At 32.2% G+C, this 18,454-nt stretch overlaps 1 protein-coding gene across 5 annotated transcripts; it reads right to left on the bottom strand.

Moving 5' to 3' along the window:
• Positions 1–2,976: 2,976 nt before the first annotated feature.
• On the bottom strand, positions 2,977–17,422 carry LOC110094644. Of its 5 annotated transcripts, XM_028697617.1 has the most exons (6): positions 17,185–17,422; positions 16,960–17,060; positions 4,889–5,304; positions 4,693–4,809; positions 4,502–4,606; positions 2,977–3,296 (listed from the first exon to the last, which is right to left on the bottom strand). In XM_028697617.1, the coding sequence occupies exons 3-5, from the start codon at positions 5,261–5,263 to the stop codon at positions 4,529–4,531; spliced, it is 570 nt and encodes a 189-aa protein (XP_028553450.1). In that variant the 5' UTR covers positions 5,264–5,304; positions 16,960–17,060; positions 17,185–17,422; the 3' UTR covers positions 2,977–3,296; positions 4,502–4,528. The 5 variants fall into 5 exon arrangements, 3 of the variants coding, with proteins under 3 accessions (XP_028553450.1, XP_028553448.1, XP_020675569.1); XR_002302891.2 differs by lacking the exon at positions 16,960–17,060 and having other exon boundaries at positions 4,502–4,589; positions 4,676–4,809; XR_002302890.2 differs by lacking the exon at positions 16,960–17,060 and having other exon boundaries at positions 4,502–4,589.
• Positions 17,423–18,454: the final 1,032 nt, after the last annotated feature.

Raw genomic sequence — 18,454 nt, 5'->3', positions numbered from 1 at the left:
ACTTAACATGTACTTTACATCATAAATCCAAAATAAGAGAATTAGTCAGAGATAAAATGAATGACAATCAAACTCATTTTTCTTAAACTCATGGAAGAATGAAAATATAAGATAGTGATATTACCCAAAAGGATCAAAGTATTTCCTCTACACTTCTTCTCCCTCAACTTATAGAGTTGCTTCAAGAAACACAGGTAAAATACTCAAAATGATTGAATCTTGTACTTTCCTAGCCTCCCTTATATTTTTCTCTAAGAGTAAACTAGAGAAGTACTATAAAAAAAGTATTTTATTTTACTGAAATGACTAAACTTCCTTATAAATATAAAATCATAATTATTTATAGAACAACACAAAAAAGGCATCTGGCCCTACGGTGCTTGAAAGTGGTGTCACGGTGTCATTGAAGTGAAATAATGCCTCGCGCTAAAACATTTGAACCATCACAGCATTACTAATGTGAATCGGTTACTTTGCGAACAGTCACTTCTCTTCACTAAGAGAATGTGGCCCTTGGAAGTTACAAATGCAACGCTATGGCACTATTGACATTCGAGTGGAAAAAAATTGCACCAAGGTGTAAGAAATTGTGGCACCGCGGCTTTCAAAACATAGAATATGGTGCTCTCAAGCTAACTTTTTGACATCGCGATGCTGGTAATGTTACGCTGTTGACTGTGTTTTCGCTATAGCACTTGCAAACAAAAAACTCGATGCCACAATGCCTAATTTGTAGTGCATCGGTGGTATTGAAGGTGGCACTAAAGTGTTATTTTGCTGGACGTCGCGTCACTATAATCTCCTTAGAATTTATATCATTTCTGGATTATTTCTACATAAAAATAACTAAAATAACTCATTTTCACTAAAAAATAAAATTTATAAAATAATACATAATTTACACTTATCATTAGTCAAGTGTCCAAACTCCTAGATCCTTAGGTGAGCAGGTTACAAATTTGAGGGAACAAATGGAGGGTGTTACCACTTTTTTAGGAGGAAAGGGGTGGCAGTAGGACATGTCTTATCGAAACGCCCATTATATGGGCATGCAGGAAAAGTAGTACAACTATGCTTCTCAATTTAATGAAGCATTAGTTGGGATGTTTAGGAGTTCTTTTGTAGAGAACCCTAACTAGCTCCAATTTCTGCCAACCCCTGCATACTACCCATTTGTTTGGCACCCACCAACACCAATAGTAGTAATAGATAATAGTTATGATGAGGAGAATTGGCAATTATTCTTGCTTATTTGTTTTTCTATGTTGTTTATCATTGCTTGCTTGAGAGAGAGAGAGGAAAAGATGAAGTTATGGTTAGTTGTTCTTTTTGTTTTCTTTATTTTTTATTTTCTTTGTTTGGGGAGGTCCTCGTGATTAGTGTGATTAGGAAGTTCTTCTACTGATGATGCTAGTAGTAGTTCTTGTGATTTGGTTGTGCATGTGTGCACATAGTATTGTAGTTAAGGATTTAGTAATTTCATTTTATTGCCTTCTATACTAGCTATCATTCTTAATGAAAATACATCATCATTTCCAATTAAGAGTATTGTGTTTTATAATTTTTATTACTTGTACACTTTATTTTAATTTTGTATGTTATTTTGTTAATTTTTATTAATTAAAATTTTAATATTGCTTGATTGTTGAAATATTCTCAATATATTACACTTTAATAGCGAATTTAATCAAAAATGAAAAATAATAATTAAAAATTATTTATAATTAATAATAATCTAAAATTATAGGTGTTAAATTGAACGAACAAAACACATTAATTTAAAATTTAAAATCATAACAATCAACCAAAAAAATTTATCTAAATTAATTTTTAAACTTAAATGCTATAACACTTGAGCACTGACTATTGGTGATATGGCTAGATAACTAAGTTTAGAAAAAGAAAGTATTTAAATTTATTTATAAAACTCATTATGAACTCACGTATGTAATTAGTAAACTTGTACAATCTTTACATAATTTTAAATTAGGGTCTCTTAAAAGAAGAAAGTTTATTATATATTCAAAATTATTACTTTAGTACTCAAGTGCATTAAAAAAAGAAGTGAAATTGAAGAAAATCAAAAGAAACAAAAAGTCAAAAGAAAAATAATTACTATAACATCAAAAATTGTTATATAAGGATACTGAATTTCTAAAAGGATCCTAATACTTAATTTTAAAGAGGAGAGTGTAAGTGAGCTATAACATCAAAAATTGTTATATAAGGATACTCGGCCATCGCCACCAGACCACAACTCGTCCTCCGCCATCACATCTCCGGACACCTACAACCACATAACCTCCTAATCGTCATTAGCAAATCTTCGTCAGCCAACCATCCTCGTCAAACCTCCGCACAGTAACCATCGTCGTCTAACCTCCGCACAGTAACCATCGTCAAACTCTCACATCCCTACTATCATCGTCAAACCTCCATGCAGCCATAACCATCGAATCGTTCGTCACCTAACCATCACTGACAAACCTTTCATCGCCCAATTGCCTCCAACAAGCCTTTCACCAACCAACCGTCATCGTCAAACCCATAGTCATTGAACCCCAAACATACATACAAATTCTACCACTCTATACTCTTGGAATTTTACCATCTCAAAGTTCAAAGACAAATCAATCTTTGTAACTCATACTTATAGTGGAATCATTTCAAGTGAACAAGATCTAATGGTTTTTTCCTTTATTGATTTTTTTCGTCTCACCCAAACTCTTTCATTTCCCTATTTGTATACAGTGCAAAGCTATGACACAAAATTCTCTCTCTACCACCATAAATTTTCTAGTCCATAATAAGAATTAGTGCAAATTTGTGATTTATCAAGATGCATGTAATTTGCTATAACAACCCAATTTAGTTATTGTGCTGCATAAACTTTTGAGCACTCTGGCGAATTTCTATGTGAATCACAAAAAAGGAAGCCTCACAGCCATGAATTTTGCTACGATATAACAAGATCAATTCATAACTTTGACCCACATGAGTATCCAGGGTTAGTATTATGCAATTGAAATGGGTATTTCTTTTGTAGCTCAGATATCATAGCTAACAAACTAACTATACAATTATCATTTTTTTATTCTAAGAATACACAATAATTTCGCTTTGATAAAATTTATTATACAAATAAATTATCTTCAAGTACCTTGATCAATTTACATTTTAATAGAAGCTTCAACTGTCTCTAGTAAGGACGACGAAAGCTATAACATCATTGACTTACAGCCAGCCAATATCAGTGTCCATCTTGAACCGAAACGCATCCGTCAGGACAACTTGACCTACGAATTCAAAAATTATACGAAATAAATATTCATTTTAATTTCATTCATGAAACAATAATAAAAACTGAAATGGTGCTAATAATTATGCATATTTTATTCGGATAATTGAGTCGATTAACGGATTGAAAAATCACTCTTTGGCATTATGAAATTCAACCAAAAAATAAAGTTTAGGGAAGTTTAGGGAATGTTTAAAAAAAACGACTTTTTAGTATAAAAATTTCTAATTCAAATAATATTTATACTAAAACTATTTTAGAAAACAACAAAAAAGTTGTCCCAAACAAACCTTAAGCTTTATTTCGAATAGCTTTCTCACTGCTTTCTAAAGTAACTTTTTAATACAAAACTTTATATTATTTTAAAAAAAATTGTACTAAAAAACTGTTTTAAAAAAAAAACAATAAAAACACTGTCCAAAATAAAGCCTTAAGCTTAATTTCTAACAGAATTTTAGAAACTTATTCTTAAGGCAGCTTTCTAGCAAAAATTATAAATTTTATACTAAAAAGTTGCTTTAAGAAGCAATAAAAAAGTCATCCCAAGGCTTCATTTGGGATAACTTTCTTATTGCTTTGGAAAGTAAATTTTCAGTACATAAATTTTTGTACTAAAAGTTGCTATAAAAAGCAATAAAAAAGTTGTCCAAAAAATTGGAACATTCTTATTACCTTCTAAAGCAATGTTTTAGAAAAAAAAAAATTAATTGAAAATTTTTGAACTAAAGAGCTACTTTAGAAAGCAAGAACAAAGCTTATATCCCAAATGAAGCCTTAAAATCATACAGTTTTCATATATCTAGTTTCAGCCAGTTGATGAAATCTAGTATTTGTTAAAAACCATCCTTCATAAGACCTAATGGAATTAAAAGATTTCTTCTCTCAAATTTTAAATCCCGAAATAAATAGCAAAATAGTTTATCAGAATTTATAAAAATTTGATAATTGTCAAGATAAATAATTTTGAGATTTTAATCCTCCAAAGATTTACTAATTTTGAAATTACAGGATTTACTAATTCCTACTTGTAGCCAAAGTCTCTACAGTTTGTCGTAAAAAAATCGTGCATGTTTGTGTCCAATAAATATCATGCTACATCGGATAATAAACAAAGAAAAAACTTTTGAAAATGTTTTATGATATCTTGGTGCCTACTGCTGATAAGAAAAGGCATTTTATAAGCAGAAGTGAAAGATGAATTACCCGCACAAAACAGGAGAATTATGGCCACTATGAATACCCATCTCTTCGATCTTGCTCCTCAGCTTCCTTGTTTGCAGCTTGAACAGATCTGAACCATAGAAAGGCCTATAACAAACAAAAAGAATGATATAGAAACAAGCACAGGAAACCAAGGATTGAAGACAAACCACCCACCAGAAATGAAAACTTACAGATGCCGGTATGCCGGTAAAAGCGAAGAATCCAAGCAATGGAGTATAAAACACACTGTCCGAGCCCAGAATGCCAAACACCGGTCTCTGATTTATGTATTCAAAAATGGAACCGATCTGTTGAAACATAGATCAATAAACTCAAAATTTTATTTGATCTATAATGATAAAAATATTAAAAAGGCATAGAAAGTACCGCCGCTATAGCAGTGATAACTGATGCCAGTAGATAGGCATAAAAGGGGATCACAAATGCTGGCTGAGATGTGCTCCCATTACCTTCGTCACGAGCCCATGGCGGAGGCTCATCTGAATCTGGTTTGGCCCATGATGGAATTTTGTCATCTGCTGGGCTCGACTTTGTTGAACCTTCAGTAACTGCCAATACAACGAGCCTTCGATGTGATACACCTGCTTTCAAACCAATGTGGTTCCTTCCAGTATTTATGTTACCAAAATGTTTCAGGTATTTGACTGGAATGAGTTTGCGTAGCCCAATGTGTCTTTGAGAACTCTGCATTACTACAGAAGGAAGCAATATTGAAGCACAAAGTGATATTACTGCAGCCATTGATCCTTCAGTGCCCCTTTTCTTTCTAAGATAGATTTAAACTATAAAAAAAAACAAAATAATCCAAGTTAGGTAACAAGTCTCCCAGTCGTTACCTGTTAGTGCATGGTGAGTGGGTGTGAACCGTGTGGGTAAATTCGAGTAAGTATGAAGTTATAAGACACCAACCAAGTAGAGCAAAAAAATTGAGGAAAGTGGCTGGGCACTAACAAAAGTACTCATCGACAAGGACCAAAGTTCTTTGCATGCAAAATAGATTATAATTCAAGCTGAAAGAACGCAATGGTTTTGAGTCATTAAAATAGTTTTATTCAGAATGATAAGTGGCATTTACACATCCATTTTTCCTAGTATGAAGCTCAAAATTTTACAGGACAGATAAGAATGACAAGATGAGATGCTGTTTGAGCTGAGAATTCTATAATATAATGAAAAGCACTTCTATTATTAAACAGACCAATAACAAAATATGTTGGACAAGACGAATTTGAAGAAAAACCAAGATAGGTTTAGCAGAATTTACAATTAAGCAGCTCACTAGAAAGAAGATGCAATAAACACCTAAGATCAATAACGATGCTCCATCCAAAAATAAAATAGCCATCGCATCAGTATGGATAGTAGGTGAAGTAGAGAAGATGAAGAATAACTACATGACAAACACCAAATTAATACAAGCAAAGGTCAAAATTATCCCAGGAATATATATAGAGGTTGTTTTAGTCCTAGAATATCTTATAAATCCAAGTCCTTTCACTCCTCAATTTTGATTCAAACTAATCTTTCAACTCCTCAAATCCAATCCAAAATAAGCTAATAAAAAACTATGTCTAACTCCGAAAATTTAATCCAAAATGATTCAACAAGAATATTTTGGATCATATTTAAAGAGTCAAGGAATTAAACAGAACACATTTTCATTTTGACCTGTTTCTCAACTTAACATTGTAATCTTTATTTTGAGATAGTAACTATGGGGATTCAGCCCACCCAATCATCCATAAACTTGCTTTAGACTTTCAGAGGTGTCCACTCTTCATGACAGAAAAAGGCTAATAAGATATTAACAGTGCTATACTGTTGGTTGTGCAACAAAGATTTATCTTCAATAGCAACACAAAATAGAGAAAGTACATGATTAATTTCATCACATGTATGGCTTCTTCAGAATAGGCAAATGAGAAAGGGCATTCATTGTTTGATCTGCGATTGTTGGAATTCATTTTTGAAAAGAACGCCTATTACATACCAAAGATATAGATGGGATTTCAATTTGAAAATTTCCTACCCGAGGCACTAACTTTTCCTTGGTTTCATTTCCCTCCCCTCTAATTTGTGAGCGCTTGATGCACTTCTCAGCACAAATAATACTCCAGACCTTTTACTCGCATGCTGAAAATAACATAATCACCTCTCTAATCTTTACATGAACTCTTGCATGGCAAAGGACCTCAACAAAAATATTTCATTTCTTATTTTTCATATTATTTATTTTTTTAATTATATATTTATTTATTTTTGGGTAGGAGGTTGAACAGAATTTAAAAAAAAAAACTATTACTAGGATAACAAACTATTTGCTGTCATGACTAATTCACCCTTCAAGAAGTGTCATAACTGCAAAATTAATTATAAGATCAGCACTGTCCAAATAATAAAATACATCTAAGATATAAATATACCACTTATCAATGTCCAAGAGTTTGAACTGTCAATCCGTTCTTGCAATGTTTTTCAATGTAATCTTACGCCTAAAGTAGTGGATTACATTTTTGTTGAATTAACATCCATCACAAAATGCAAAAAATGTAGCACAAAATGTGTCCTTGACAAGAATAAAATAGTAGATGATAATTCAATTCATTTACTTGCGTTTTTTAGATGACTCAGCTATTCAATGTAAAGATGGCCTCACTATAAATGAAAACTTGAAAACACCTGAGCTTCTAGCTTTTTTCTTCTTCTACTTTGGATCAGTGTTCTTAAAATCCCTAGATACTCTAGAGATGAATTACTTGCAACATGGTTTAAAATTGAGCACATATATATGAAATAAAAAATTGCATAAATCATAAAGTGACAAGTGAAAAATTGTATAAAATAGAATTGAAATCCAAATAATACAAGAGCAAAATAATATAAAATATAGGAATAACATACAAGTATCATATAAGATCAAGTTCAACTGAAGATTTCTTCTTTTTCAATTCCCTGCTCATCCACATTTAATTCCTTAAAAAAAATTGAAATAGTTGACAACTCAAAAATCATGTGCTATCATTACTGAGGGAGTCCTTATTTGAGTCGTCGTTATAATAAATTGATCTTTATCCTGTCTCATCATGCAGAGTTCAATTCCTCCCAATCTACTTCATTTGTTTCATTCATCCTTCTTTTTTTGTCATCAACATTAAGGTTAGAGTAATACTCCAAAAATTTTAGAGCAGGAGGTAGTATTGGTGTGCGGCTTCCAAGTGATCTCTGGTGGTGGTTACAACAATGGTGGCTATGGAAGCTATCATGAAGAAAATGGACTAGAGGTCGACGTAGTCGAGAGAAAGTTGTTACGGCTTGGAGGAATATAAAGGTGTGATTTGTTCTAGGCTTTAGTTTAGGATTTAGGTAAGTTTTAATAAAAATATATAAATAGTATGAGACATATACCTCATGGCAGCAAGAAGCAAGGCGCACCTCAAGGCGGGCCTCAAGCAAGCTACGGCACAAGCTTCATATAAAAAGCTCGAGGGGTAAGCCTTGAGATGTTTTTCACCTAAATTATTCTGAATTATTATTTTTCTAACTCTTAGTGTTATTTTCACGTCACCTAATATCAACTTATTATCATAAAAAATAGCCCATCTTCTACATTTGAAGTTTTAGCATCTAATGCTTCAATCAAGACAAGATGCTCGCAACAAAGCCTTGTTCCTTAAAGCAAGATGCTCTCCTATGCATGTTTTAGTCGTGGCGCCCATCTGGGACATGGGTAAGGTGTTATGACTTCATCTTGCCTAGCCCTAGGGCCTAAACATTCATCTTTAACATCACTGCATTTGATATATAATTTCATGAGCTTGTCTGAGTTTTTTTAATGATTTGGCACAATAATTAACAACTTCAATGATGATGTGACCTTTAAATCTCAAAATTTGTGACAGTACACCGATCGATACCTTTTAACTTTGGTTGAAATCTATATGCAGTATGATTACCTTCAGAAGGTCAATAATAAAATTCTTAGTAATGTTGCTAGCAACAACAACAACAAACAAACAACAACATCAAGCCTTTATTCCACTACATGGGATCATCTACATAAATTCTTTTTATCCGATGTGTCCTATTAAGAGTCAAATTCTCATTTAAATCTAATAAAAAAAAAAGATCATTTCTAATATTTTCTAACCAAGTTTCTTTAGGTCTACCTATACCTCTCTTAACATAGGCTAAATCTAACACATCTACTCTCCTAATCAAGTCATCAAAAGGCCAATATTTTGTGTGACCAAACCATCTAAGGAGACTCTTTAATCTTATCTGCCGCTGGAGCTACTTCAATCTTTTCATGTATATGCTCGTTCTATCTCTAAGAGTAAAGCCATTTATCCACCTGACCATCCTTATCTCTGCAATACTTAATTTATTTGTATGCTTCTCTTTTAATGGCCAACATCTTGTTCCATAAAGCACTGTAGGTCTCACCACCATCTTTTAGATTTTTCCCTTAATTTTGAAGGGTACTTTTCTATCATACAACAAGCCCGATGCATTTGTATGTTTAAACCATCAAACTTGAATTCTATTAATAATATCCCATTTATTTCACCCTCACTTTGGATAATAGATTAGAGATATCTAAAATGTGTACAATGACTTGACCTCCCAAAGTTACAATTCACACATTAGATTTATTACTACTAAAATTATACTTCATGTATTCAGTTTTAGATATACTCAAACGAAAATCTTTGGACTCTAAATTGACATCCATATTTCAAATTTAACTTCAACTCTCCACTAGTCTTATTAACAAGAAGAAAAATCATAAGCAAAAATCATACACCAAGGTACATCCTCCAGCAAATGTCTAGTAAGAACATCCATCACTAAAGAAAAAAAGAATGGGCTTAAAGCTGATCCTTGATGTAATCCAGCTAAAATAGAAAATTACTTGGTCCAACCTCCTAGTGTTTGAACACATGTAGCAGCTCCTTCATACATATCCTTAATGACTTAATTATAAGCAGTATTAACCCTTTTCTATTCTAAAACTCTCCATAGCACTTCTCTTGGAACTTTATCATAAGCTTTCTATAAATCAATAAATATAATACGTAGATCCTCCTTATTCTCCCAATACTTCTCCATCAAACCTCTCAATAAATATATAACTTTCATAGTAGACCTACCCAGCATGAATCCAAATTGATTTTGAGAAACATGGTAGTATCACATTGTAATCTATGCTCAATAACTCTCTTTCAAAGTTTTAAAGTATGACACATCAACTTAATTCCTCTATCATTTGCACACTCTTGTGGATTACCTTTATTCCTAAAATAAGAATCAATACACTCCACTCATCTGACATATTTTGTCTTCAAAATAATTTTGAAAAGTTTCGTAAGCTAAGAAATTACTTCATCTCCTAAGCATTTCCACGTCACTATTGAAATATCATCAGGTACAACAGCTTTTCACACTTCATTTCTTTAAAGCCTCTCTAACTTTGGTTTTACTAATACGTTGATAAAAATAAAAATCTCTATTTTCATTTAGGGCAATGTTGCTAGCTAAGACCAAAAATTAATTCTCAAATAAGTACAATTTCAAGTTGACGTAAACATCATCAAATTCACCTATAAGGTTTGGCTGCATCATCTCTGTTTTCTTTTCATTTTTATGCCTTTTATTTTAGGAAAGAACTAAAATAAACCAAAATAGAAGGAAGCTGCTCAATTCTTGAGACCAATCACAGCAAAAATAGTACCTTCAAATTGCTTTTATGAAACCAAACATTTAAATTCATAAATCTAACCAAAGCCTCCAAGCCCAGAAAAGCCCAGTTTGCCAGTTATCAAAAACTGTTTTTGACAAACTAACAAAGCCATCAATAATGAGACTGAAAACAGAACACTACCTTTAGCCCGAATTTGAAACTCTATTTACTTAAATTAACATTACCATTCCACCTCAGCCCAACGCACTTAATCAACCTTCAAAATAAAATAACTTAAAATTCTTTTTCCTTTTATTTATTCTTTTTATTCACATAGATGTAATCCACCAAAAACTTTTCTCTTTAGCTGAAAACCCTAAAGTAATTCTTTGGTTATATTCCTTTTGGATGCATTTACAACATAAGAAAGACGAGTAGCATGGATATGGAAGCAGAATTCATATAGCTGCAAAGAGCAATTATAATGTACATGATTTAACCAGGAATAAAGAAAATTGAGAAAATGTATGACGACTCAAAATGAAAAATAAAAATATCAAATGCAGAAGCAGCAGCAGCAGCTTTCTACTTGCTCTGGTTTCTTCTACATCCAATGATCAGGCTACGCAGATTTATTTTGCCACTGCTCAGAAAGTGGTGCAACAGGTGTTAGGGGATACGGCATTCAAAGACAAAAGGGATATATTTGAGAGGGAATTATTTTAGCCACTACTTTGCAAACAGCGGGCCACATAGACATGATTAAGTGGAGTGCGATCAGATAAAAAGATAGAGATGTCACTTATTTGCATAAAACTTAACCAAAATTTGATGTTTTCATTCAAAAGACGTAATTCTCTAGAGGTAATAAGAATATCTATAAAATTATAAAACCTTTGAAAATAAGACAACTTAATTCTATGCTCATATAATAACATTGAAAACTAATTATTGACATTCTAGTATTACCCATATGTTTAGTTTGAACCACTCATCGTAAGTACCTTGTCTTCATTCTAGATGACATTATTATTGTTTAAATCTCCGACATCACAGTTGCATGTCTTTGATCGTTGGAGTTTCTTTTTGGAGCAACATCGCCTTCTCAAATTAAACGCATAATTTTCATAAGGCCTAACGATAATTTTCTGTTCTAATACATTTGGTATGAAATAAGGTTAAAAGGGCATGCAACATTCATATAAAGAAGTCTAAGGTACAACCTTAATGACAAAAAGCAATAACACAAATTAAAGAGATAATATCTCAAGAGTATTACAAGCTGGCGCAATCAAGGATTGAACTTAGTTTACTATATGTAAACATAGCACAAAAAATTGTTTGTATAGTTTTCTTTGGAAGTGAAAATAAGTGATGAAATGATGCTAGCAAAGCATATGAATAGCCAAAAAACACTATCTGCATCAGTTAGTATGCACATGTGTGCTATAGGTGTCCTCACATTCTATTCTTGTATTAAGCAATAATAATTTAAAGGAATAAGAATGAGCTATTAATAGCACCTCAGTGTCTTCTTTTCTCCATAGAAAATCTTGAACAATGAAGTTCTAAGAAGTACAGATACTTTGAAATAATTTTTGTGCTCGTGTCAAACATGTATCAAATATGCACAAATATTTGACATGCCCCAACATGTTTGACATGCTCAAAATTATGTGGGAAGCTTTTAGATGGAATTAGCTTTTGATATGAGCTGGTCACGACTTGCTGCAACCAGTACATACACATCTCTGGCATGCCTCAAAATGTTTGAAATGCTGAAAATTATGTCGGAAGCTTTTATATATAATTAGATTAGCACACACGCATGAAAAACATCTCTGTCTGTGGGATATCAATACACACATTTGATAAAATTAGATTACTATGTTGTGATTGCTCTAACTTCCTTAATCCTTATATGCGCACCCTAACATCATTTCTTCTTCCATGTATGACTAACAACGCAACTCTCATCACCCTTTTGACAGGCGTTCAACGAAAGTTCTACAGCCTTCAACTTTACTTTCACTTCAATCATCGCATCATGACTTTCTTCAATGATCCTTCAATGAAGATTTCATATCCTTCAACCCATCTTTCTCTCCGAATGTTGCCCCCATGTCTCCGCTTTGACAAGCCTTAGCCCTTTGATGAAGCTTCCACAATGCTTACCCCCTTCACTAGATGATGTCCTTAGTAGAAAATATTAGAAATTCAATATTATATGTAAATAATTTATAAAACCTAACATTATATCCATAATGTGTCATGTCCTAATTTAAACTAGTTATGACTTAGAACTCAAAATTCAAAAGTCTCACCCCTCCATCACATAGAGGGTACTTTTATAGTTATGTTGTGCATCATATCATGTCCATGCATCATAACGAAGTTTTTTATGAAGAGGATAGCCCTCTACTAAACAAGCATTGCATAATTTCGTTCAAGACGAGCTTAAAATTGTGCAATTGGGTATTAAGGTATTTTCTTTTTTTGAGGAGAGGTATAATCCTTAAAATTAGGTCATTAAATTAATTAAAAATATTAAAAATGAACCATTTGAGTGTAATCCTCCTTAGAACACAATTATATGTAAAATCATAAAAATTTGTGCTCAATTTCCCCCAATGAAATATTTGGGAGTAATACAAAAGTATTATAGCCACATCCTAAAATTCATACAAATGCTCAATAATAAGAGAGATATGTAAGTTAAACAAATTAACATAAACAAAAAGTCCAAAATAAACAAATACAAAATGTCCAAATATAAACTAGTTATGACTTAGAACTCTAAATTCAAAAGTCTTAACCCCTACATCACATAGCTGATCCTTATTAAAATCATCACCATACGTAACCTTTTAAACTGCATAAATAAGATCTCCTGCCTGAAGCAAGCCCTTTTTTTCAACGGGAAAAAAATCAAACCAATGCATGACGGGCCTAGCTAACATTGGATTTGTAGTGATTAATGTTTGTAGCCTTAGCTTTGCATTGTAGAGTGGTTATTTATGTGATGCCTTCTCTTTAAAATGAATCTATTCTAAACATAAAGATCCAAATTGATCTTATGTTCTAAAGCCAAAAAATGTTTCAAGCCTTTCATAAGATTTTTGACACTTTTGTACAAGGTTATAAAAATTGGACCAAATTAGTTGGTCTGACTGGTTCAACCATAAGTCAATCCCCCAAACAATTTGACCCACTTCAAAATCATGCTTTTTAGAACGGGAATGAACCAAATAAAATCATTGGTTAAAATCAATGAATCGATTGTGATTTTGATGAAACACCCAATTCATACTTTGATTAATTTATCGACATTTATTTTTAATTAGAAGGGTAGATATAAAAACTTAAAAGTTTATAAACACTAACTCCTATCCCCATAATTCCACAAATTCCTTGATGTATAAGCACTTTTATCTATATTAAATAATATATAGAATAACTTGCAATATATAATGCAATTGTGTAAAGGAAAATTTAAAGTATTATCTAAAATTTACTTATGGCTACAAAGGAAGAAATTAGTCAATTAAATATAAGTATTTAAATTTACAATTATAAAGGATATTTATTGTATATGTTCTATATTTCATAAAGTAGTTACTTTATTTTTTATCAAATATTTACATCACTGTTATACCATTTATATAATATTAAATAATTTTAATATTTATTACATCATTCAGTTCAACCTCCGATTCAAATTTTTGGGAAAGATATAAAGAAGCTCGTAAGGAATCTAAGAAAGCAATATATGATGCAAAGTTCGTAGCTTTTAGTGACTTATATAATAAATTAGATACTGAGGAGGGAGAAAGATATATATATATATAAGTTAACCGAACAAAGAGATAGGAGTAGTAAGGATTTAGTTCAAATGAAGTGTATTAAAGATGAAGATCAAAAAATACTTTTCTTAGAATATGATATTCAACAAAGGTGGATGAGATATTTTGCTAAACATTTTAATGAAGATTGTAAAAATAAGATTGACTGTAGTGATCTTAGCACACTAAATAAAAATAAAGATTTCTATTTTTATCGGCGTATTAGTAAAACCGAAGTTAGAGAGGCTTTAAAGAATATGAAGGGTGGAAAAGCTATTGGACCTAATGATATTCTAATAGAGGTATGGAAATGCTTAGGAGATGAAGGAATTTCTTGGCTTACTAAACTTTTTAATATTGTTTTGAAGACAAAAGATGCCAGATGAGTGGAGAATGAGTGTTTTAATTCCTATTTTTAAGAATAAAGGTGCTGCACAAGATTGTGTGAATTATAGAGGAATTAAGTTAATGTGTCATACTTTAAAACTATATGAGCGAGTTATGGAGCATAGGTTGCGGCGTGATACTAATGTTTCTCAAAATCAATTTGGATTCATGCCGGGTAGGTCGACTATGGAAGCCATACATTTATTAAGAGGTTTGTTGGATAAATATAGAGAAAATAAGGAGGATCTACATATGATATTTATTGATTTAGAAAAAGCATATGATAAAGTTCCAAGAGAAGTGCTTTGGAGAGTTCTTGAAAAGAAAGGAGTTAATAACGCTTATATTCAAATCATTAAAGATATGTATGTATGAGCTATTACTTGTGTTCAAACAAGGTGGTTGACCAAGTATTTCCCTATTTCGGGTGGGTTACATCAAGGATCAGCCTTGCCCATATCTTTTTGCTTTTGTCATGAAGGTTCTCACTAGACATTTGCAAGAGGATGTACCTTGGTGTATGCTTTTTGCTGATGATATTCTTCTTGTTGATAAGACTAGAAAGGGAGTTGAAGGTAAACTTAAATTATGGAGATCAACTTTAGAGTCTAAAGATTTTCGCTTGAGTAGATCTAAAATGGAATATATAGAGAGTAATTTTAGTAGTAATAGACCTAGTGAGGGGATTGTGACTTTGGGCGATCAAGTCATTAATAAGAGTACAAGTTTTAGATATCTTGGATCTATTATTCAAAGTGATGGTGATATTGATGGGGATATTATCAGTAAAATTCAAGTTGGAAGGTTGAAGTGATGAAATACGTCGGGCTTGTTGTGTGATAGAAAAGTACACCTCAAACATTAAAAAATTCTATAAGATGGTGCTGAGATCTGCAATGCTTTATGATGCGGAATGTTGGCCATTAAAAGAGAAGCATAGTACTAAGTTAAGTGTGACAGAGACGAAGATGCTCAGGTGGATGAGTGGTTTTACCCTTAAAGATAGGATACAAAATGAGCATATACATGAAAAGATTGGAGTATCTCCAGTAGATAATAAGATTAGAGAGAATCGCATTAGATGGTTTGGTCACATAAAACGACGGCCTTCCGATGACCCGGTTAGGAGAGTAAATGTATTAGATTTGACTTATGTTAAGAAAGGTAGAGGCTGACCTAAAAAGACTTGGTTAAAAAATATTAGGAATGACCTTTCTTTATTAGATTTAAATGAGAATTTGACTTTTAATAGGACACAATAGAGAAAAAGAATTCATGTAGCCGACCCCACGTAGTGGGATAAAGGCTTGATGTTGTTGTTGTGGTTGTATTTGAACCTTAAACCTTTCATTATTCTAATTTAATATCCAGTCCAACTTTTAGAACATAGCATATGCATATATTTTGTTGTCATTAGCACAATCACTTCAAATTTTTGAAATCAATAAATATTTGTAACCGCAGCTTATTTAATTCTACTTTGTAGGTGATGCTTCAGCCAATTTCAACAACAAAAAAAGATAGCAAGCCACAAAAAAGTGACTAACAAAAGTAAAAGTAAATAATATTTGTTATATTAATCTTAATTTAATCCTAGTCCACATTTAATCCTCAAGAACAAACCAAAATTTCTAAATATTAAAATGCTTGCCGCTTGGCTTTCCACAAACATAATTATGGAAGAAAAGGATATAATCCATCAACACGTTTTAACTCAACAAACTATTCAAATAGATTCAAACAATCAACTAATTGAAAACAATTCAAGTCAGGATATCCTAACCCATTTTGATCAGGATGGTCTTAAAAAATTGGAATGTGTTAATTTTTTTGACATTTTTTCTACTGAAGACATATATAGATATATTTTATTCTGCTGATTAAATATTATATCTTATCATTTTGCTGATTTGTCATACATTTCATAACAAATGTCATCAATAATTATGAATTTATCCACAAATCGAAATAACATTACATCATATTATTTAAATAAAATAGAAATACAGAGTGTCCATTTTTAAGCTCACCGGATCAAAATTGGATCCAAATATCCATACTTGATATATATTTATATATATATATATATATTCCAAATATCCATACTTGATATATATATATATATATATATATATATATATATATTCAATAATTGCAATCCATGATTCAACTAACTAGTCAACACCAGTATGATTCGCATGCCTAACTAGTCAAAAACAGTTTATGTCATCATGTAAATTTAGGTGTAAGTTAACGGATAACTCAAAAACTTCATTCTGTTTATTAAAAATTAAAATAAAGCCATTACAAAATTGTGAAATAATTAGGAATCATCCAACGAAAATAAAACAATCACAGACCTTGCCGTAATCGCAAGTAATCTTACATAAGAAACAAAAAGTTGCTGCCAACGTAACAAAGAGAAATTCATAAGAAATGATGATAATCAGGAATGAATTTCTCTGAATACGAAAGTGCATACTACAAACTTATGTTATTTATGCAATAAAATAACTTCCAATGCTTACTCTCTTAAAAACCATCAATGGATCTCTTACGCAAAGTCCATTTCAGTCTAAATAAAAAATGCGTCGAGGAACTCTATTCCAACCTTGTCGGTTTTTTTTTCCTATGTAAATGCACAATAATCACTTTACCCAGCACATCTAGGCTTTGATCAGAAGACTAAAAAAAGAATTCTTCTAAACGTTGTATATGGAAAAATAAGAACTAACGGAAGTCAAAATGCCAACCTCATGGAATTCAAAAGACTAACCACTACCCGAACCAGACTATCAAGCTATATCATCTTCTCTAGCTTTGCTCCCTGTTGTTTTAGGTCACCTCCAGCAAACGAATTAGCCGCCGCCGCGAGAGAGAGAGAGAGAGAGAGAGAGAGAGAGAGAGAGAGAGAGAGAGAAACGGAGGAAATGCAGATTGCTCCTGCGGGGATAAACCTTCCGTTGGATGGCCAGCATTTGTTGTGGCCCTTCGTAATGACCGAGAGAATAATGGCGTTGTGGAGTGTCGATAAGGATAAATCGAATGGCTTATCGTTTACCACAAAGCGGCCGTAGGATTTAGTAAAAAATTTCAGATTCAGATTTAATAAATTTTGTGAGTATTAAAAGTTTAAATTTATTTAACATGTCAATTACAAATTCTGATAAATCTTAAAAAGTTATGTCTTTTTCTTTCCATATTTAAAACATGAAAGATAAAAATTCTTAAATTCATTAAATTTTGTGAACATTGACAAGGGAATTTTTACTAACAACCCCTTTAAATTTTTATTTTGGTAAATATGCCCGAATCCATTTGGGTTGAAAATATCATTTTAAAGGGATTTATACATTTTGTTGGATTTAAATATATTCGTGGACGATACTCGACCTTACTAACAAGTGAACGCTATGAGATGTGATCTAGAATTTGTATAAGAATAGAGGTAAGGTAATATATTAGAGAAAACCAGTAATAAGTGCTCAAGAGACATAGAATCCCAATTAGTCAAAAAATCCAAAGTGCTCATTTTCAACTTTATTTATAAGGATCCAATAGCTACAAGAAAGCTGACATGATGAAGGAATAAAAAAATATAGATTTAAATGACTCTCAGATTTAAATGACCCTTAACAAATGACGTCTCCTATCGGTTGAAGGGGTTGCCGCTGAATGGATTTTAATGATCTGTCTCTGAGGTGAGTTCAATATTGCCTAGTAGGTTCAGGTGAGTACACTTGGCCAAGACCATCAACGAGTGTTGAGCTTCAAGGGCCATGACTGGCAGGCTTTTTGGGGTTGTTGATGACCTTGTTGGGACCTCAAATCACCCTAGAAGAGAGATTCATATGAGTTGTTGTTATGTGAAGAGTAAGCCCCAGGTTGAATGGTCATGGTAGCACGAGCTGATGGCCCCATGAGTAGATATATTCTTGTATTTGAGCTTGTTGAGCATGAGTGAGGATACTTGCTCTGGATTAGAGGGAGTTCCCATAACTTCTTATGTGGGGAGTGATAATT

Source organism: Dendrobium catenatum, unplaced genomic scaffold (assembly GCF_001605985.2).
Source record: "Dendrobium catenatum unplaced genomic scaffold, ASM160598v2 fragScaff_scaffold_114, whole genome shotgun sequence".
In the NCBI taxonomy this organism is placed as follows: Eukaryota; Viridiplantae; Streptophyta; class Magnoliopsida; order Asparagales; family Orchidaceae; genus Dendrobium; species Dendrobium catenatum.
The sequence above is the reverse complement of the archived record's forward strand: the minus strand, read 5'-3'. Positions and strand labels throughout refer to the sequence as shown.